Raw genomic sequence first — 23,204 nt, forward strand, 5'->3', positions numbered from 1 at the left:
CATAGTCCGCGCGTAGCATACGCTGCTGTGAACATTTCAGCGAAGCTCGCAAGCGGATCGCGAAATCACCTTTCTCTCAAACGCTCTCATTTCAGCAGAAGCAGTCTCAGCAGTCTTCACTCTCTTCTGGACGCACTACATCATCATCGGTGGCGCGGCTGCTATTGGCCGATGGACGTCCGCACGCCAAGTTTCATCCTAGACGCCAGCGCTCGTTTCTCCCCTGGCGGAACGATTTAATCTCCAACGGGTGTAGGTTTCCGCCGCCGCTTCCCTTCACGGTCGCGCCCGCGTTCAGGTCGCACTGCGCGCGAAACGTTTCTTGTTCGCAACGGCGCTTCTTCGGATAACGGGAAATTATTATTGTGTTGTAACTGTCACGTCAGCAATGTAAACACGAAAGGGTTGATGCCACCAGTGAAATTCTGCCGATTCACAAGAAAATGGTACGAAAAAAGCAGACGACAGACATGGATTACATACTGCGGTGCGCCGAACGAAGTAAACAACTGGCAAACGAAGCGAGCTCGTTCATTGATCACTCCTGAGTGTATGACAGTTTTTATATGTAACCTACATGAATTTAATATTTACTCGGTATATAATCATTTTATTCATATGAAAATTTTCGGTTGTTCGACCAGCGCTTGTCCTGTCTTCTTTCTCGTGTTTCGTTTGTGTTTGCGCTGCCCAAGAATTGAAACCACTTCTCTTGTATGCGCTAGCAGTGGCCGAAGTTCACGCGTGCCGAGAAATTGAATATGTGCATGATGCATTGAAGATGACCGGAGTTCATTCCTGCATCACCACTGCACCGATCGATCGAGTTACCGGAAGATACACGCCCACGTCTTGGTCGCGCCGGCATTGCTGAAGCAGAAATGATTACAAATACTTTCAGCTTCCGTCTCTTGAGCACAGTTAAAAAAATGGCCAAGCTATTTACATTGCTACCGCTATTCTATATTGTAGGGGACGAGCTAGTTAAAGTTGTGTACGCATGTCGTGCTTGTGCTATGCAGCGATATATTCTGTTTATTTCCGCACATTGTCGACGGAAGTCCGTTGTCGCCATCAGAGACAACACAGATGTGTAGCACACATTTTGTGAGAAACTGCAAAAATGACTTTAGCTCGTATGTGCCGTATGTATGTGCCGCATCGTATTTGCCGAAGCTTTTTCCGGCGGCACATACGATGTCGTTTCCAATTACCTGCTCAGCGTCACTTACATGGCTAAGCAGACGCTGCGCTTTCACTGCATTGCAGCCATGAAAATAATCGTCAAGCGTACCGATCTGCTTACAGGCAAATAGAAGCGCGTACAGTCTGTTTCACACTTGGGGAAAACTCGGAAAGTATTGCATCGCGATGCGGCAAGCAATGGAGTCGTGCGGCGGCAGCAGCTCGAGCAGGAGCAGACGCTCGAGGGGCGGAGTCGTGATCTGCGTCGTCTGCTACGGCGGCGCGCGCTGGCCGCATTAGCGTGCTACTGTCAGGGGCAGTGCACCGATTTCATCGGTACTGCGGGAACTGAGCTGATATTCTTTACTAAACGTTGTGCGACGCCAAACTCTGAGCCTTCATTGGCGATAATGGAGTTCCACAAACTTCTTTTGACAGCATGCTTCGTTTGTTCTTTCGAAAGGCCGAGGTACTGTGCGCGTGCACATATATTTCTTTACTGTGTGTGCTACCGTAATAAGCAGCGACAAGACGCACCAAGATGTGCGCGCAACGTTCTGTCTTTATTTGACTCGAAAGGAAAACAACGCACTCAACAATGATGACTATGGGGGTCGAACACGATGAAACAAACGGATACGATGAAAAGAATGTTTTAGCTTAAGACAATGAGCTGGAAGTGATTTTTCTCGACAATCATTCACTACACCAGACAGACCCTGCCCGCCGGCGGGGAATCGGACACGTCACGCTCCGAACTTCAGTTAGTATCTCGTCATGTCCCCAGCGGCAGCGATGACAGCGCTCATCCTGGAAGGCAGTGAAGTGTAGAGTGACTTGATCAGGGATGTGTCCATTCGCAGCACGTCTCAGTCGCTGACGATGGTGGATTGAAGCCTATCCTCGGGCGACTGATAGAGGGGATGGTGCGCCAGCGATACTTCCAACGAGCCCCAGACATTAAAGGATGTTGGCGCCTGGGGATTGAGGCGGACACTCCAAGAGAGTGACGGCGCGCTCTTCCAGCAGTTCTTGCACAACACGAGCAGTGTGGATCGGCGGCCTATCGCGTTAGAATATATAGTCGCCTTCCAGGCCTTCGGTCGAAAGCCTGGAAGAAGCCTTCAGTCGCCCTACTGTGCGCAAGCTTCGCGGAGAACAACACTTGCGTGGTCGCGCTCAGCAAAAGGGTGAAAACTTCACCAGCTACATTGAGGACGCAGTTGCCCGACTCTGAAAAGATCAAGAATGTTATGAAGGGCATAGAGGATGACGCCTTCCAAATGCTCTTGGCGAAAAATCTTCAAAGGGACACTAAAGGAAAATATTAAGTTTGGTTATATTGATATATTATCTGTGTAGGAGTCTACCGCCACTTTCTGCGCGCCAATAAACGAATTTGTTGGAACTAAAACTTCCACCGAAAGTCCCTGGTGCCGCTGCTCAATTTGAATCACCCGCGCTAAAATCGAGGACCTGACGTCACCGTCTCTGCTTCCGCTTTCTGTGAATCAGCGGGCGTCCGAGAGGGAGCGCTGCAGTTTGCGGATTTCACCGGCTCGTTTTGCGGATTTCACCGCTGGCGAGTCAAGTCAGGCCGTAACCGCGCAACAGCTGAAATGGCGTTCCTGTGTGCGTGGAGCCTACGATAGCATGTAAGCCTGTGTTACATATTCCTCCGAACGGCGTTATTCTAGAACGTGTTTAGATGTAGTGCGCGTAATGGAATTCTAGCTGAGTACGTCGTGTCACACTTCAGCGACTAAAGCGAAGAAAAATGCCAAGTGCTCTTGCGGGCTCGCGCTTCGAGCGCTGCAGCACACGATGGAGCTCCGCAGGATTATCAGGACAGGTAAAGGCCCTCCATACACGCGCCATCGCTGCGTTTTTAACCTGGTCGGCGGAAACGAGTGTAGGAGAGCTTTAAAGACAGAGAGGGTCAAGATCGCCGCACGACGACACCGCCTCAAGTTCTTCGTCAGGCAAGGAAGCTGAAAGTGGCGCACGCCTTCAGCCGCATCTGCCAAGCACCAAGTGGTACGTACGACTCTTCCTAAATGCTTGTCTCATAAATTACAAAAGTATCAGATACGCGCACACGGACATTCGATCGCGATGGTGCTTGATCCGGATCCCCTCAATCGCTACTCTTCCATTGCGATCGAATGGTTGGACTAGGTCCGTGCTCTTACTTTCTGTGAGCTCAGCCAACTCAGCCCGAATCGTTGGACCGTATGGCAGCGATCACTCTCAATCACGCTGTAAGAATTCTTTTCTAATCGGGCTCGATTGCGACCGAAACGCCCGTGTGAACTGTCAACTCCTGTTCGACTAAGCTCCGTACCTCGCGCGCTGATAAAACATTTTTATTCCTCTGGCGGGCGTAGTATTTGTTAGCTTTTCTAAAGTGCGCGAGAGACCATTTACCGCTTTAGCTACAAGTAAAACATAGTGCACGTTGACTTTCTCAGAGTGCATCTGCGAGTACTGCTAAAGCAAGCATTGTGGACGTTGCGGAAGCATTTAGGTTACATCGCGTTAGCGCGTCGAGTAGCTTCTAAGGCTACTTGGCTGCAAGGTTACAACTCAACACTGCTGCCTAATTCACCATGTGTTTCTGCTTTCCGGGTGCGACTGCGGACGCTGTCAAGTGCTTCCCAACTTAAGCGAGCTTGAGTGCCTGTGTGCAGCGAGATGGGCCCTTTTCTGCTACCCACACAGAAAGCTTTAGAGGTATGCCGAGTTCATTTGCATCCTTTGCCAAATATATTCCTATCATATAATGGGACAGTGAAACTGCTGTCATATTGAGCGATTAATTTTTTAGCTGGGCCAGGACATGTTCTCTGCTTTTTGAATATGTTTACCTGCCACGTCAAATATTTAACAACCATCTGTAATTGGTCTTTATGATATGGTTCCTGATGTACAGTTCTGTTCATAGTTTCTTTAGTGCGTATGTGCATGGAAACACTACGTAATGCGATGTTCCACTTGTGTGTCCATTCCATTTTGCTCATGTTTTATTTCCTGCCTCCCATGTCATCACCAGGGACCCCAGACCTAGTCAAGCTACTGACTGTAGCTTTTTCTCTGAGGTTCTTCCCAAAGCTTGTGTGAATAAAATTTGATGATCACAGTCAGCCATACAATTGCAAGCAGCAGCAAGAGAGCCACTTGCAATGCACTTTAGTTTTTTCTTTTGAATGTTGGCACGCTGAACGTGAAACACTGTTTCCAGTTGAATGCGTACCTACAAGGGTCAGTATTGCATTTATTCGTCAGCCTGTTACACCTCCCACATGATGCACATGTCACCAAGTGTCTTGTCCATGATTTAAGATGATGTCAAACTAGTCATTATCTGTTAAACCCAGGAACAGCCTTATGGTACTTTTGTGGCCATGCCGCATCAGTTGTAGTGACAACCTATGCCACTTGGCTCCCTCACTCCTACACTTTAGTGTAGCACAAAGCTTTCCCAGCATGATGTGCATGTCAACAAGTGTCTTCTGCTTGACTTATGATGTTCTTGAGCTTGTCATCAGCCGTGCCAGTCGGTAGAAACCTTATGGTGTCCTTGCACGCATGCAGCATCAGTTGCAGAGACAATCTATGCGACTTGGTTTGTTCTTTCCCACGCTTCAGTACAGCACAAACCCTTTCGAGCATGAAGTTTATGTCTTTGCTTTTCCAATTTACTGGTGTAGACTTCGAACAATTGGTTTTTGATAACTCCACCAGTTGCTTGTCTGCTCTACATGCATCAAAACTTCAAAAACCGTGCCTTGTGTGCCGCTATGAGCTCAGTTTTGGAGGGCCTAGGTTCGTTCTGTGGCACAAATGCTGGTGCAAATTTTTCTGGTGCCTGGGCTAGTGCTTCTGGAAATGACGGGTGCTCGATGCAAAGCTCGGTCACCTTGTTTTGTAGATCTTGCACATAATCTGAAAGTAGAACAAACCAGGTAACATCAGTGCTGCATTTTATTTTAATGCTATAGCAAATATCTGGAGAGGTCACCTGATCTGGGAACAGATAAGTAAAAGCAACATTCTATAATTAATGCATCATGTGAAGTTTTGCTCCTTGTCTGTCGCTGAGAGTGTGGTTTGCCAGTCATGTGTCAAAGTAGCAAGAACTTTGGCTTTTCTGCATTGAGCCTAGCTGTAAAGATAATGTCCACTTGTGGTAAAATGTATTATTGGGAGAAAAAGCTGTCTGTGCATCCCGATCGCAGTTACTTCAAAAAGTGTTGCACGATGCTTGAATATGCAACGAATGCAGTACATGCCGCTATCCTGACTCTATAACCACCCTGCGAGAAAAAAAGATTGTTCTGCCACAATCTGCAGTGCTCTGCTCCTTACAACACTAGCTTGTGAATAGCTTGTAAATGCAACGTGAGGTGTAGTTTTGCTGAGCACTTGTAGAGCAGAACTGCTACGGACGTGACACAGTTAAACTTGCCAAATGTAGCAGCCATCTTGAGTGGACACACAGTCATCATGCTATGTCTGGCCTTGGATGTCTTGCTGTGCCATTGCTGTGTTCCATCCTTTGTTGTTGCTTGCTCTTTGTTGGCATTTTCATTGAAATGGAGGGCAGCAATCAGTGTTCTGGAAATGCAAGTTTTCCCACAAGGTTTAATTCTCAGCAGTACTTCGCAAAATTTTTTAGGAAGTACTTGTCTGCCTGAAAAATTAATAACGCATGCATGCTTACCGAGCTTTCATTCCCTCATATGTGTATGCGGTAGACTTAGGAGCATAGCCGTTCAGGACACTATGGAAAGATTCCAGGCTGTATGTCTGCGTGTCTGGCGAGAGCTGTCGGATGTCTTTGAGAAGCACTGGGGCCATGACAATGGCTCTGACTTGTTTGTGCGCTGGAGAGTCTAATGTGGGAAAAGATAGGACATATATGTATTGTTCCCTTCATCACAAGTATAGACGAACAATGCGCATTGTGCTAAATTTGATTAATTGTGCAAAAGGTTCTCAATCTCAACTGATCGACGATGTAATTACACTGCACAAAATGCAGTGCCACTTAAACTGGCAGATTACTTGTATTTACCAATTTTGAGCCATGACACTCTGCTGGATGGTCCATGGAGGCAGCGGGGATAGAGGTTGCCGTGACCATCATGAATGTCAGCTATGTGGTTTAGGAGGCTTGTCCATGTCGCCACTTGTAAATCTCCATTTCCTCCGCAAGCACATGCGCACCAGTACAGATGGTTCACAATGGGTTGTATCCAGCTCAACAGCTCCCTGCATCTGGCCTTCCGTGAAGCAGCTGTCAATTTTCTTCTGATGCCTGGAAAAAATTTGCGCCATAATTTGTTAGTCCATCTCGTGTAAACTTCAACTGTAGGTAGATGAAGAAGACTAGCTCGAAGCATTAGTACAGAATGGAATTGGAATACAGTGCACTGAAAGATCTTTCTGCGCACTATTTCTGGTAGTGTAGCCTCAAATAAGTGTGTAGCTTTTTCATATCAAGGTACTAGTTCCTTCATAGCTAAAGGGACTGTCAACCATTTTTCAAGGACCTCCTATTTTGTAATGCAATAGAAAGCTTATCATTTAAAGTGTAAACGTGCAATGGTTTCGCTGGCAAGTGAGTAGGAATTTTAAAACAATGTATTTCGATTTGCATAGTCTCTTAAAACTCTATAGATGCCCGAAAAATGGGCTAGTGGATGCAATGGTGGTAAAAGTGAGAAACCGGAAGCACATAGTGTTTCTGCGGTATTACTTTGTGTAAAGCACTAAAATGACTCTAATAGTTGTCCTCAGCACATAAGTGGCAAGTTCTTTGGCCCACCTATAATCGCATGTTTTCTATAGGCACAGTCTGAGTGCCTGTAATTTTCAACAACCTGAAAAAGACGGTGACCCTTGCATCACTCGCACAATGCTACTAGCACTGCTGCATGTCACAATGTCATGGGGGCATAGTTGAAGACCCATTGGTGCACCATTCTTGTCTGCACGATAGTAGTGCCACTTTCAACACGCACTACTTTGAAAACAAGAAATCAATCTCTCATGCAAAGAAAAGTTAGCAGAGGCACTTAAAATACAATTTTAGACAATAAAATAATGTATCCAAGCAAAATAACTCTCTCTGCACAGCTTTTTGGTGACATAATGGTGCTCACATTGGTTGCACTGTTTCACCGTCGAGAAACACTTAATTTTTGCACCACTCTCGCAGCCAGATAAGAAATAGAATTCCTAGCTTATAGGATACAAGTTTGCTGTTTCCATCAATGTGACAGACAATATTATCATTCCCGCTACAATCCAAAGACCTGATCCTGTGGTAAACAGTCCCTTCAATGCAAATGCTTGAAGTATGATGACGTAAGATGCATTCTTCTTTAATAAATGCTAAGTGCTAGTCAGGAGTTGCTTTGCGGCTATTAACCAACATTAGGTATTTTACTAGCAGTAGTTAATACGTTAGTTCCCTTCATAACTACCTTTTGCAACGTGCCAGACGTCAAATTGGTGTTTGGTGGCCGGGCAATGCAGCCTCATGTATTTCTTTATTGCTGTATGGCGGTCTGTTGTCAGGGACCTTATGGAGATGCCCTGGTCACAGAGAAAATGAAGACCTCTGATGAGGCCCTCTTTCTCCATTTGTGAGCTCGCCTGAATTCGGGCACTCTGGAAGACAAAAAAATTGTGTGTGTACAGGATACATAATTGCATCTAGTGAAGCTGTGCAAATAAAGCATCTTGCCCCATATTCTTAAAACGCTCCTCAATCCCACAGCCCACCTCGACTACCGTAAGTTGGAACCATCGCACTAGCACAAGAATATCACACAGTCAAATCGCTGTGGCACTATCTTCTAGCACAGAAGGCCCATTGTGTCTAGATGAATTCAGGAGTATGTGAGTAAATCGTTAAGGGTGTGGGAATTATGAAAGGTTTCGTTACAGGGAAGGATGGGCCTTCTAAATACAGCGTGTACACGCTCGCCTGTGCATTGATAAGCTAAAACAGAATACTGAGGCATGTATGCGATTGACTCGTGCTTCCTGGAATGCTTGATAAACATTTTGACGTAGTAGTTCTGCGGAAACCCGAAAGGTGGAGAGAAGTAATGAATAAAGGGAAAATCAGACATCCACCCGTTCCTTTTTTTTTTTAAACTATGAGGCTTTTCTTTCGAGAAAGCCGTATGGGTTTCCTTTGTAGCAATTGCTACGAACGGGTGGATGTCTGATTTTCCCTTTATTCGCTTGATAAACATGCAACAATCATTGCACGATGCTTGAAAAATAGCAAAAATCAAATATGTCGAATGATGCTCGGTAGTTTTTTTTTTCTACTTACTTCTTTGACTTGAATTTGCTCAGTGTGTATTATCTTTCCCGTGCCAGGACACAAGAACGAGTATGTCAAGAACTTGGCACTGTGGCCTGGTGAGTCACAGCGCCCGTCCCCGCAGAGCTCCAAGCTGCTGTCACCAGCTGCTGCCAGAAGTCCTTTCTGGTGCTCATCCCAGACCTACGAGAAATTTGGACTCTGTCCTGAGTTTTGATCTACTCCAGGTGCTACGTGTACAGTTATGTGCACACGGTTTATGTCTGATAACAATCAGAATGAAAAAGATTGTTGCAATTACAAAATATTGTGCACCACCCACATGTAAGCTCTGCCTAGACACACAGAGCAACATAAACACTGACGTACAGAACATGCTAACACAAGACCTTGGCTAAAAACTGAAAGTAACTTTTGAGAATTGTATTTGTGTTTTGTATTTTATTCAGGATGATATGCAAAAATGAGGAACAGGTTGCAACATCATTCCGATTCCCACATAACGCGACGGATTTTGAAGACATTCAGCCCTAAACTTCTTGTCGGTGGATGCAAAAGGAACAGATTATGTTAAAAAATGTTGAGTTAGTGTAGCAAAGCTTTGCAGACATTAGCAGCATTAAAATGAATGCAAGTAAATGAAACTACATTGAAATTATCATAATCGCTACGGAATCTTCGGTACTGCATATGAGCCACAAAATTCAGAAATTCACCTTCCACTTTCTCTACTTCTAAGCAACTTTTTTCTTCAATGCATAAGCCAAGAATTTTACAAAAATGCCATCTACAAATACAGCACAATGCAGCACCTTTCCTTATAGTTCCATTATGGGTTTCCTGAAATTAGATGCTACAATTTCTGCAGCTGCATGAATTGTGTGCTAGTGAAGATGCAAGATGAACTTACAGGCTGTTTAGAATAATGCCAGTGTCTGTTCTTGGAACCATTTCCTTCTCATGCCAGGCATATTTTCTGTATTTATGTCCTTTGTTTGCTTTCTTATGCACAATAAAAATGCCTGAAAAATTTGAAATGCTTGCTTCATTCTGTTATTTGGTTTTAGTAATGATAAAGCTTTAGAAACTACTCTCGGAATGCTAGTCTTATGCGATTGCTTGTGCACTGAGCATGCCTGCCTCAAATTAGCTACACCAAATTTTGAAAATTATGTTGGCATATAGATTTGTTGCACGAAAAGAAAGCAGGTTAGCAGTTTTATATGCTAATCACGAGCCATAACAGCTTACAAATATTTTGCAGCCCAACATTCTGCCATTGGAGTGAATGGTTAAACAAAGGGCCAATATGACAGTACTTCTAGCTGCTCCCGAGATATTGGGCCGTTGTTCAATATGTGGCTAGCAACATATTCAGGAAAGTTGAAACAAAATGCTTACTGCAGTGACAGCTGGAAAAAGATATGCCTTCTGGTAACTGAAGAATGTTTAATCACTGATGACTTGAACACCCATCAACCTCATCATTCTGAGTGTTCCAGCAACACTTGAACCGGAGAAGAATATTGCAGCCGACAAGTCGACATTGCCTTTGGGCTTCATTCCTACTAGTGGCTGGCTCGCCCACATGTGCTCATGTCCCCTTGGGCATTCAGTCTTAGCAGTGATGCGTGTCCGAGAACAGGAGAGGCTCACTGTGCAGGACGTAGACAAGCAAGTGCGGCACGTGTTCAGGAGTGTCAGCAGGTTGTCACGAGAGACAAGAAAGTAGTCCTTGTGTTGCGTACACCCTTCGTCCATATCGCACCTGAAAAAGAAAATATGCCCCTTACTCAGCTTTTATACCGGCACTCTCGTACAAATTCACTCCCTTACTCAGTCAAAAGTTTGCGCTGAAAGTTAGCACTTTTCTCTTTTAGCAGCAATAATTACCCTTTATTGCCTTCATTTGAAGTGAATTAAATGCTGCGCCTGTGCATCAAATAATCGTAAACACAAGATTGAAATTATCTGCAATCTGTGTGCACAAATGGAAGACAGCTAGTACCCCAATCTGCTACACCTTCTTTGTAATTGTGACTTTGTGACTGTTTGACTCAAATCACGGAAGCTTTTTTCACATCTGTCACTGCAATTAGTTACTGCAGGCCAGGGAATGACATAGACATCTGTAGGTCTTGCTTTTGTTACCACCCATCACATGCATACTTGGATCATTTATAACCTATCACACTGTTTTTCAATAAACAAGTAAACATCACTTTACTATAAACACATAAAGTGCACTAATACATACTGCACCTTTGTATCTGAACATTTATACACCAACATGCACAGTAGTATGCAATGTTTACTTACTCATCAAATGTCACCTCTGGGGTGCAAGTCAATTCTTCCGGCTCGTACGTTGTGTCATGCATGTCAGGGTATTGCAGTACTGGGGACACGTCAGGCGAGGGAATGTAGCTGATGTCCTTTGCTGGTGTACGTCTCCGGTGTTTGACTGGTTTCCTGACACAAGTGGTACGTCGTCTCTTGATTGGAGTTGATGTCTTTGGTGTAGGTATGTTCTGAACATTCACCTGAAGTGCCTTGCATTTCATTTCCTTCACAGTTGTATTCACCTGAACAGCTGGAGAGCAAAGAAACGCCATGCGAAGGTCTGAATAAAAGAGAACCAGGACAACAGCTTTAGAGAAAATGACACTGTGTTGCGTAGTTCCTGAAAAGTTGGGAAAATGACAGCAATTCTGACTAAATTTGCATATCACAAAGCACCAGCAAACATGCTGAAGTAGACAAGGCTCTACTAGCCTGTCCAATATCTTTGGTGGTGCTACCAAACAAAAGAGAAAATTTGCTACTTGTTCTCCCAGACTCCATCACATATAAATTTAGCAGTTTTCTTTAAAAGCTAGGTAACAGCTCGGGTGTACTCACCAACGCTCGTGCCCAGTGGTTTAGCCTGCACTCCTTTTGCATTCCCGACGCTGCGGAAACTGCTTGTTTTCGCGGGGATCTGCATAACATCTGTCTGCGTCTGCGCGTCTTTCGCACCAGAGGGAAGCGTCTGAAATGTGCCGAAAGTGTACTAAGCTGCGTGTTGCGTTTCATCTGCGTACAACTGCAACCACCGTGACAAACCCCGCACACTTACCTCCGCGTTACTTTCGGTGAAAGTGCCAGCAGTGTTATTTTCATTCATCGGGTCGGCGACGTTAGCCTGTAAATAAAAGCAGCTGGCTATGAGTAACGTGAAGGGCGGCGCACACTTGCTGATTTTTAGTAATTAAAGTTAAATAGTATGCAGCGTCAAGAAAAGGCACGACTCACAAAACTTACGTCCTGCAGCAACGGTGCTTGCTCTTCAAGGGGGAAAGGCGATATCGACGGAACAACGTTGCAACCCAGTCGCGCTTGGAAAGGCACTTCGATTGACTGTCTTGGTAGAGAATTGTGCTCGCAATCCGCGTTGCTTTCAATGGAGGTTCCAGTGGCGTCATTTTCCGTGATCAAGACATCAACGTTAGCCTGTCAATAAAGGCAGCTGGCTATCAGTACCGTAAAGGGCTGCGCACACTTGCTCAGTTTTAGTAATGAAAGGAAAATAATATGCGCGTCAAAAAGAGGCTCTACTTACCATGAAATTTTCGTCCTTCAGCAACGGTATTTGTTCTTCATGGGATGAAGGCAATATCGACGGAACAGCGTTGCGACGAAGTCGCATCTGAAAAGGCACGTCCATTGACAGCCTCAAAAGTGAATTGTGTTCGTAATCCTCAGGGCGGAAATGCATCGAACACACATGCAGTCTGATCGGCACCTTTCCTACCCGCTGTAGCATGGGAAATGCACTGAGCCAGCGAGAACGTAGAGGTGCGCCCCGCGGGATCGCATGGTAGTGCACGTTGGTGTCGGAGCTTTCGGTATCCTTGTTCAGACGACGCGGACCGTTTGGGCACCCCGCGACATCACATCGACCCGGCATTTCGCTGCTGGGAACTGGGAACTACAGCTGTCAAGAACTTTCGTGACACAGCATGGACAGCACAGCACGCCGCGAAATGGAAACTTTGCCATTCACCAAGCGAAAGTGCGAGCGCGGTCAGCGCGGCCGAGCGAAACCAGATCTTGTCGGCACTACTGTGGAGTGAGCGCGACGGCCGTAATATGCAGCAATAAAATAACTATGGCCTATCGCATGTTTCATTTGTTGCCAAAATTTATCTAATTTACTTTTCAAGTGTAACATGTAGCAGTAGTTCAATAATTAAAATAGAGGCTCTGACGTCACTTTATGAGAGGTACCACAACGCACGACAGGTGGCGTCCCTCCAATTTCTAAATTTCTTCGTTTTCTCGCTTATAAATAATCTGTTCTCGCTAAGAATGGTGAACTTGTCATTACAAAAGCCTAATCTTTCACTCTAGCTCAACCTAATATTTCCCTTTAGTGTCCCTTCAAACAGTTGACGGGGTCACTACACTGTGCCAGAGCTACGATGAGCTCCGCAAACAACGCAAAATCGTGTCGCTGAGCTGCCGCGCCTGGCGACACGATTTCGGCTTTAACCAACAGTTCCAGTGTTGATCCCGCCCACTCATCGCTCCTCGACCAAATCAAGAAATTCGTTCGCGAAGAAGTTGCGCGCCAACTGTCACTACTACCTGCCACCCAGTCGTCTGAGTCCTCTTTGTCCCCGGAACCCCGACGTTTCATACATAAACAAGTCAGCCACGCAATACTTCTACTTCTCGCAATACTTGTCGAGAGCCGGTTCTGCTCACGTACGCTGCTGTCGTCGCCAGGCCAAGACCAGCGCCTGAAGTTGCGCACTACACCCCCATAAGCGGCTTCTACGCCTCGCCTTGTCGTGCTGCGAACTACTTGCCTAGAAGCAGCTTCTGCGCGCCTCCACAGCCCCTACGCCCAGCTAAGAACTGTGCACCGCTACCTAGGCCCCCTGTTGATAATCCGTGGCGTACCCAAGACAACCGGCCGATCTGCGTCGTGTGTGGCTTTGCTGGCCACGTGGCACGGTTCTGCCGCCGGCGGGGTTGGTATCCTCCCGATACTGCGAGATTTCAAGGGAATTCTGACTCCCAGTCCCGCTATTCGCCACCAGTTCCGCAATTCGCTCCTTCATCTCCTGTTCCCCGAAGCTTCAACACTCGTCGGCCTCCATCTCTCCGTCGACGTTCCCTCTCCCCCATCGTCCGCCGCCCTCCAGCTGTGGAGGAAAACTAAAAGGCGCAGTTCCGGAAGCAAGAACTGCGATCTCTTCGAACTGCTCAAGCCCTCGTTTATTCCCTACGAACGTAATTGAAGTTTTTGCCTAAGGTTTCGCCGTTCACGCGCATGACAACACGGGTGCCGCAGCGTCCGTGATTGCCGACCAGCTTCGCCGTACGCTCTGAAAAGTCGCGACGCCGTTCTCGGTCATTTCGCTACGCACAGAAAGCGCAGAGCCAATTGAGCCCTTAGGTACATGTACCGTCCGTGTCGCCATACAAGACAGTTTACACCACGTTGAGTTTGTTGTTCTTCCCTGCTGCTCCCTTGCCATCATTCTAGGATGGGGCTTCCTCTCATCTCATCACCCTGTTATTGATTGTGCCCGTGCAGAACTTGCGCTGACTACATTTTGCGGCAGTCTTTCTGAATATTTGCCTCCACCTTCTGCTCAGGTGTTCGTCGCCACCGACACTGATATCCCTCCTTTCTCTTCCGCCCTGGTACCCATTTCATGTGCTGCTATCTACGATTTCGCAGTTCTTTTCACGCCATCTCAACTTGCTGCACGCCGTCATCCCTTCTTGCTTCCTTTTGCCCTCCTTCCCTTTCGCCAGGGCTCCAGCGCACTTTACGTTTCTAATGCGTTTTCGTGTCCATCAAGCTTACATCATGGCGAGTGCCTCGGTTTTGCTGATGAGTTCGACATGAGCTCTGTGTACGATTTGCCTGATGACTCCTCTTCAAGTTGACACCATTGCTCTCCCTGTCTCTGCGCCTGCCTCCCCCCCCCCCCCCCCCCCCCGCATGGGATCGAACGTTTGCTCCATTTATTGATCCTATATACAAACACACGTACAAATAATATACAAACACACGTACGAACGTATAAATAAGGCGTAGGACCCCCCTAGATTCTTCTAAATAAAATCCTGACTGCGCCCGTGGCTCGAACAGCTCAAAAGTTCGCTTACAAACGCGCGCTACCTTGCAACAAAAAGCGCTGCAATGTTTTTCAGCATGCATATGAAGTTTGCTCGCTGAGGCCGGAAGGCAAGGTTTGTTTTAAAGGCTGTTTAAAGAATACTTCACACACGTGTGGTGGACAATTATATTAGCATATTTTATGTGAGCAATTATATGAGCAATTATGAGCATATCACGTTAACCGTGACAGTCATTCATCGCTAACTGTCGTTCACGGCAGCTGCACATGTTCGATATATGCGGTACAGACACGTAGATTTAAACGCATTTGAAATGTTCACATGCGTACATTTTATGCGAAGATGATTCTTACGATATATACCGCAAACTTAACAGCTGCTTCGTAGCAGCAAATCTGCAAGTGGAAAAAGATTCAATATGCACGAGCTTCTAGATTAAATTTATGTGGTACAAGGGAATGGATGAGCAACTGCTGGTGGAAGCAGGGCATGAGTGCTTGTTCTTGGAGCCTTGGGGGGCAGAATTCAAAGCCACTGGAAAGGCCAGAAGTTATTAAGAGTAACAGGGTATTTTTTATTGCACTAATCACATAAGATGGCAAACCTGCAAACTAATTGTTCACACATTGCAGGCTGTAATATGACAACACATTTTTTTACCTCTTCATACTACTCAGGTTAATTTACTATAGCACAACGCTTATTAAACGTACAGAAATAATTTTACATTCCTCACGTCGACAAAGGCTGATCGAACAAGCAACATATATCGGGCCGTAAATGCTGAAGCTATTACAGCTGTCTCATCAGCCGAAGCGCATGGTGTTATCGCTTACTACAAACAATTGAACACCAGTACATCAATTGACCTCACACGAAAAATCAGAACGCCGACAAAAATTAAAAAGAAACAGAGTAGAGAAATATCAGGGTGCCGTGGGCAATTGTATATGCTGGTATTTACTCTGTTTTGAACACACTGTTCTAGAGCCGCATAGTAAGAACAATCGTAGAAGCAAGACAGCTAACTGGGCGAGTTGTCAAGTTAACGTTCTTGGCGTGTCTGCGCAGCGCGACACAGACGTGTCATGCATTCTTTGCCCCGCGTCTGTGTTGCGCTGCACATATACACAAAAAATTCCACAAGTGAAATACCTCTCATGCCAGCCGTATGCATTTCAGCGTGTACAGGAATGCTAATCGAGATAAATGCTGCTTTAGTGGAAACAAACCGAACTCATCTTTGTAAACAAGCCGAGCGCTCCTCGCACATCCTGGTTTCTTTCGGAGCCGACCGGTCTCGTCCGTCCGCACGGCACCCCGTAAAAAGCCTTGCAACCTTCCGTGCGGTCTTTCCACTTTGGTGCGCTGCACCCCGTCATACTGGAATACGTGTCGAAATGATGTCTTTTGTACCACTTCACCAAAGTCATTAATTTCATATCGCGAAATACCCTACCTACAGTCCGGAGCCAACGCACGCTCGACGGTCCACTGAATGCAATTTCGATGGCACCGACAGAAACGAGTCGGCGTCGCGCTCGTAAAATTGGCGTCCCTGCGTTGCAGTTGAACATTTGACGTCATTTTGCACCGCCTGATAGCGCTCCGCTAATAGTGGTGCGAGCGGCGCTGGAAAAGTTATGCGCAACTCTGCTTCCTACGGGAGCATATACGGGAACACTAGTGCTGACTAGCTCGGACCCTCGTGACCAGCAGCAACTGGTGCGGCGATCCCGGAAGACAGCAAAAGCCGCAGGATCCCTAGACTGAAGGCGCCTCCCCACACAAGCTGAACGACACCTTCTTCCCGTTTTTTTAAATTGATGTTTTTCCTCCTCCTCCTTCGCTGGGGATGGGGACTAGGAGGCTCAACGGAGCTAGGTCTCGCGAACCCAAGCACCAATAAGGCGGAAAGTATCTATGCGAGCAGTTCCCGTTGGTGTCGCGTGGGTGCGCTGCGGTCGACCGGCTGGACAGGTGTTAGAATGTAAATGCGTAGCCAGGCCCTTTCTCGCCCATCCATCTGCACAAGCTGTGCCATCTACAGCGGTCGCTGCCCAGAACTCCGTACGTGACCCTTGAGATGCATGGCGCACAGGCTGGCGTGCTCGCCAGCCGCCTACTAAGTGGAACAAAGCCGGTGACCCAAGTCATTGAAAAACGGGGTTTGAAGGGCGGCACATATGCAGCGTATTTGTGGCGCAGCTCACTAAAGTGAGGAACACGTGTGTCGTCGGGACCATACCGCCGAGTAGCTTCCTTTTTTTTGATCCAAGGGTAAAACGGTTAGATACCCTGATGGTGGGAGAGAAAAGTTGCGTGAAGATGTCCAAGAATGGTAACCACATAAAAACTTGTTCAAATCTTCCCATGGCGTCACTTAGATTGAGACGTCAGTTGTAGTAGAAGTTTTCGCCTCAGAGTTTATTAATCTGCCGGTGGGACCTTCAAGACGACTCTTGAAGTCTGAAAGCTATGAAGCCCATAACATAGGAACATCCTAACTCACCACATAAACCTTTATTTTCACAAACGCGGAAGTTAGGAAGGGGTATTACAAAATATCATATTTAAATGTAATCCCAAATTCAGGTTGTCCACGTGTCGTAGAGTTAGATGCTTGTCAGTGGCATTCTGCATTATAGAGACAGGTATATAGCTGTGCCACTTCATAAATACTCGAAAGTTGTTGCACTCCCCCCAGTGGGATGTCGCCATAATACAGAAAAGAAGCATAAATAACCATGATACATGATTTTTTTAACCCAATACATTAAAACCACTCATATATAGTACCCGAGAAAGAAATTGCAAAAGTCATTGGCAGAATAGCTAAATACAAATGTTCCCTAGACTTATAGGTATCATTTGAATGAATGCAGCCTACTTAGACGTCGGATATCTGACAGTCAAACTCTATCTGGCTATGTGCACTTTTTTACCTTGGTAACGTGAATTAACTATGCTTTGAAGAAAAGAATTTGCGTACATCGTAGGGTCTCAGCTTCGTTAATAAATGTGCACTTTTTTTCTCCTATGACAGAATGAAAAATTTATATTTATTTATAAATATATCATAAACTTCTTTAAAATTCCATTTTCAAATAAAACAGTTTATGAGACCTCAACCCTGCCCCAACAAGCCACCCAATAACCGCTGGCTTGTTGCCCAGCCATCGGCAGTTTGTAAGCACACTTATTTGAGGATCGGCCAAGCAGGCAAATATAAGATATAATATAAGCAAATGAGTTCGGAGCCGAAGCAATTGCTACCTTTTGCGGTCTGTTTTACTACATTTATGAAGGTTTACAAAGTGCGGGAGCACAGGTGCGAACGCTCTTATCATGTTTTTGTTTGTTAACTCATGCTTTCTCTTCCTGTGCAGCTTCTGGCGCCAGCGCGCGGCAGGGCTATCGACTTCTATTGAGGCCACTGCTGCGTAGTATAAAGGTGCCTGCTGCTCCAGCTTTTAGGGAAGTCGTTCAACAAGCACCATGGATTGCACACCACCACGAGACACCCTAGAATATTGGAACTATATGTGGAAGGAAGGACAGTCGATGTGGCAGAAGGAAGGCGTGACCAAGTGAGTGAATATGTCAAACTCGTTAAGCTGCCAAGTTGAGAGCATAAAGCAGCGACACGTACTTTGAAGCGTTGTATACATTGAACCAGGATATTAGTCTCAGCAGTGTCTAGCCCAAAGTCTGTTCATTCTTCTTGTTGCCTAAGGAGACAAGAGTAAGAATGTGATAATTCAAGTTCTATTTCTTCTGCTTCACAATACATTTTCTTCGTTTACTTTCAAACTCGGGTGTGAGAACCCTCAGCGAGAACAGGAGAAAACGTTTTTGTGTGTACATGTATACAAGCTTTTTGTCACTGCTTACTTTTCTAACGTAGACTTCAACGACTTGGGACCTAAAATTAAGGAAGTGGTCCTGCGCAGGTACATCTGCGTGCTCATTGTCCTTGCCAATAAAATTTTTGCAGCACAGTTATTGAAGTTTAATTAAGCTACTACTTAGGTGGGTTACCGTAGCCTTATAAGCATTCGTAAATAGTGTATGCGAGTAAGACGGACCCTTTTCACGTGCAATAGAGTAATAGAAATTTATTGTCGAAAATGCACACAGCGCACAACACGGAATTGCATGCAAATATCATCATGCCTTACTTTGTTGTAATTTGAGAGATAGCAAAAAAAAAAAAAAGAAGGAAACGTGAATTCAGGAGTTTTACATGCCAAAAACACTTTTTGATTATGAGGAATGCCGCAGTGGGAGACTCCGAAAGTTCGGACTACCTAGGGCTCTTTACCCTGCACCTAAATAGGGTGTTTTCGAATTTCTGCCCAAATGGTAATGTGGTCGCCGTGGCCAGGATTCGAATCTGCAACCCCGTGCTTAGCAGCCCAACACCATAACCATTAAGCAACCACGGCGGCTCTTGAAAGCCACCAGCAAAGCGCTGATGGTGAGAAATACGGAAGCAAATTGCTCGCTTTGTGACCCATCTTTGGTTGCTGGAATTGTGGCGCAACGAAATACGCGGCACGGCTCAATCAACATACACAAGCGCACTCTATGTTGACTCCGTCGTTCATGGTCTTTGGCTGCGGCACGATCCTGAGAACTAATCATGCGCCAGGCGGCCTAGTAATGTGTTCTATTGAACCAGTGTTTGATTCAGGTAGCATTGATGTGCCATACAAAATAGAATGCCTAAGTAATGCTGCTATTGTACAGGAGCTTTATTAAAACCAACCCATTTTTATTGTTGAGAGAGAGAAAATAAGCTCAGTTGTCTTAATAGCAGTCTCACCAACGTACTACATACCGTGCTTTGCCTTGAAGTGGGAACGCGGATACCTCAATAATGGAATAACATTATTGTGTGCGCGTAGTTACAAACAGTGGCGTGTCTACTAGCCATTTACAATTGTCGGATCTTTCGGACCGTTCCCAAGAGAAAAAGAAAACATTCCGGCAGAGCCCATCTAACAACGAAGGCCGACATAAGTGCGGTTAGCATTGAATCAATCAAGCATTGAATACACCATATTGCAACCAACGAAATGCCTCATCTTTGAGGCGTGTGCACAGCCGGCTCATCTCTCGCGCTCACTACCGTATGCGCTGAGCCAACCGGCACCACCGAAGCGATGTCTCCGCCCGGAGTTGGTATGAATATATATGCAAACAAGACAGTCTTAATATGTGTGACGCAGATTCGACTCGGCTCAGCTTCGGATAAATTTAAATTTTTGTTGTGTTGTCAATGGAGAACGGCACATACCCAGTGACGCATGCTCTGATGGCCAAACTTGCGTCAAAGATGTTCGTTGAATAGCAACAGATATGCGGTTGCAAATAGTTAGAGACCAAAGTAGGCATAAAAGACGTTCTTTAAAAAAAAGGAACATACCTTCCGGCACATACCAGTGGTGGAAACCCTGTAAATCAAGTTGTTGGAAATAGGTTAATTGAGCAGTGACTCGAATTAAGTTGCACATAGCCAACGACCCAAATTAAACATTGAATAACTTCATTGAAACGGGACACGTACGAAATTTTAAATACTCAGTGACTGAAGTTGGAGTGAGAGTGGCTCAATGAAATGCGGCACATAAGCATTGACACAAACCAAAAACCGCATTTTGACGTGAAGCGGGTTACCTCATGTCATTGAAGTGCGCCACATACGGAGTGTAACAGGCTCATTTACTCAAGTTCCCCTCGAAGATACTCATTGAAAAAAGGCGGATACCTTGCGAAACATACCTTGTGGTTGACGTTTCCGTCTGGCTCACAGACGAATGCCAGCGACCAAGTGGAACATACCCACGTAACTTAGTTGGGATCATAAACGTCTTTCAACAGTGCCACATACCCAGTGCCACCTATCCAGCGACCGAGTTTGCGGTAAAACGGCTAGGGAACGAGAGAGATATATCCTCAGACAAACCCCGAAAAGTGGCTGAACTACCCTAAATATGCTAAACCCAATAATAAGGTTGGTATCGAAAGTTAGGAAGCTGCACGTGAATGAGTGTGTTGCAAACATATCTAATACATAAGAAAATCGCTGCAAGTGGGAAAGCTTTATTATGCGTGTTAAGCAATTGCGTTAAATTTAATGCCTAAAATGTTTCCCTTTGCTTCCCCAAGTATGTTACCGTGCGTGCGTTGGTTATGAGGTTACGTTTGGCCATCTGGCTCAATACGCGCCAATCCGAAAAAATAGCATCGAGATCCATGGTCGCCTAGAGAAAAAAGAAAACACTTGACAGAATTACTCAGAATACGCGGTGAGCTTTTTCGGTTCGCGCGCCACTCCCTTATGCTAAATGCATTGCAGGGCATTTAGACTAGTTCAATGATGTGATACAGGAAGTTTTAGGTTTCAGCATGACGTGTGTGTTGTTCAGGTCCTCCGCTGCAGCTGATTACTTGTGCTTGGTCAATGAAAATTTAATTTAAAGCTATAATATCGGCAAAGATAAAAAGAAAATAACGAGACTGACCACCCCATTTGATAGTAGGAGCCAACTAACACGCCTTGTCAAGCAAATTTACTCTATAACGCACAGCTTCGAAAAAGGTCTAAGTGCTAGTTTATGGCCGATACGGACAAAGAAAGTTTATAATGTGCCGAATTTGCGAAAACACTCCGAATTTTCACTAACTTGACATGTAGTTTGCAACTCTAGCTTTCGCATGTATACGCAATCATCGTGGTTTTGTACGTTTTTCGTGCGATAAACATTTTTAGAGCACTTCAGGCACTTTAATTAAGAGAAGTTTTATACGCTCTATTTCTATGTTTCTATGTCGCCAACCGCTTCCCCGCGAACGTGGGTTGTTGTAATCTCAGCGCTGACGCCCGTTGTTGCAATCGGACCGCTGGCACGAGTTGTTGCAACTGGGTCGCAAGCCCCAAGGGTAGCGTTGGCCTGGCGGCCTGGGGCACAACTGGAAGCATCCGAAGGTCCTGGCAAAGCATGAGTCGCCTGCTAACAGAACAACTTGTTTATTCTAGCATCGCAAAAGAGCGGGCGGTCAGGTCGACCGAAGTGGAGAGACGGGAGAGCACGCTTCTCGACGAAAGAATTCGGAGCCTCTCTCGGCGTCCGGGGGGGAGCTGCTTTTATAGTCTCGGAGTCGAGGGGAAGAAGGAACGCCTCGTCAGAGGCGCACGTGATGCGGGGCACGGACAGGCTGAGAGACACGTTGAGACGAGTGTAGTGACGCATCCGCCGGGCCGGCGCCGGTCCGACCTCCTCGCTTCACACTTGGGGAGCTCCTCTCCCCGGCTGCCGCGCTTTGACAAGCGTGGGCACCAACATGCACACACACACACACGCACACTTGAAGACACGTGGCATTGAAACATGCCTGGACGCGCTTGGCGGGGAGGCGTATCGGCGGCGCTGAACGGGCCAAAATGTCCGCCGCTTTGAACGAAGCCCCGGCGTCCGTTGCATCCGCGCCGGCTATACCGCGCGTCGTAGGCGAAACGTAACAGACCGCCCCGCCGGGGGAAGGAGATCCCGATGGGCAGGGGACTGCATCCGCTGTCCGGAGGGATGTCGCTCGATGATGCTCATAACCGAAGTCGGGCGTCCTTCGGCGTTTCTTGAGCGCAGCGCACAGAGAAGGCCTCGTTCTCTCGTTCAGGTTCACACAGGACACTGCAAAGTGACTTCGGGAGAGTTGACATTTTTGTTCTCGTTCCCGGCAAGCGTTAGAACTACGCCGAAACTCAACCGCTCAGTCAGCAAGCACGAAACAACCCTCACCAAGTACTGCCAGGCTCTTTCCCCTTTTATACCACTGCCTAGTTCCTTACAGTAGTCTAGCAGCACTCAGAACGCGTCCACAAATTGGAAAATTGCACTAGAAAGCACGTCATCACTTTGAAACACTAAACAAAAGCAATATGTTAAAAATCCTGCCTCAGGAAGAAAAACATCAGTAACAAACAATTTTGAGGCTGATTCCTACGTTAGGGGCTTCGACTTAAGCCATCGGCGTTACCGTTGAGACTCCCCTTTTTGTAACGCACCTCAAAGGAATATTGTTGCAAAGCGAGGCTCCAGCGCAGGAGGCGGCCATTTTTGGGAGAGATGGTCTGCAGCCATTGGAGAGGGCAGTGATCCGTCTCAATGATAAACCTCGAGCCGGCTAGGTAGCATGACAATTTCTGAACGGCCCACACAATACACGCACACTCTTTCTCGGTGGCGCTGTACGCCTGCTCACGACTGGTCAGCTTACGACTAGCATACAGGACGGGGTGTTCCACTTCTCCATTTTCCCGTTGGCACAGTACAACGCCCATGCCTCGCTCACTAGCATCGCACTGAACAACGAACCCTTTTGTGTAGTCTGGCGATCGTAGCACAGGCTGGCTTGTTAGGGCGCTCTTTAGAGCGCTAAAAGCTGTTTCCTTTGTCTCGTCCCAGATGACTGTTTGGGGCTCTGTTTTTCTTAGAGCATCCGTCAGGGGAGCCGCGATATCAGAGTA

At 46.3% G+C, this 23,204-nt stretch overlaps 2 protein-coding genes across 2 annotated transcripts in view; one reads left to right on the plus strand and one right to left on the minus strand.

The window, feature by feature from the left end:
- Positions 1-4,419: 4,419 nt before the first annotated feature.
- On the minus strand, positions 4,420-7,845 carry LOC140218804 (uncharacterized). The gene is made up of 5 exons (XM_072288549.1): positions 7,677-7,845; positions 6,263-6,505; positions 5,909-6,080; positions 5,654-5,802; positions 4,420-5,130 (listed from the first exon to the last, which is right to left on the minus strand). The coding sequence occupies exons 1-5, from the start codon at positions 7,834-7,836 to the stop codon at positions 4,952-4,954; spliced, it is 903 nt and encodes a 300-aa protein (XP_072144650.1). The 5' UTR covers positions 7,837-7,845; the 3' UTR covers positions 4,420-4,951.
- Positions 7,846-18,078: 10,233 nt separating this feature from the next.
- Positions 18,079-23,204, plus strand: part of LOC126523550 (thiopurine S-methyltransferase-like) — a 30,931-nt gene continuing 25,805 nt past the window's right edge. The window contains exon 1 of the mRNA XM_050172146.3: positions 18,079-18,261. Within this exon, the coding sequence (XP_050028103.2) occupies positions 18,170-18,261 (92 nt within the window). The 5' untranslated portion in view covers positions 18,079-18,169. The remainder of the gene's footprint in view (positions 18,262-23,204) is intronic.

Source organism: Dermacentor andersoni, chromosome 6 (assembly GCF_023375885.2).
Source record: "Dermacentor andersoni chromosome 6, qqDerAnde1_hic_scaffold, whole genome shotgun sequence".
In the NCBI taxonomy this organism is placed as follows: domain Eukaryota; kingdom Metazoa; phylum Arthropoda; class Arachnida; order Ixodida; family Ixodidae; genus Dermacentor; species Dermacentor andersoni.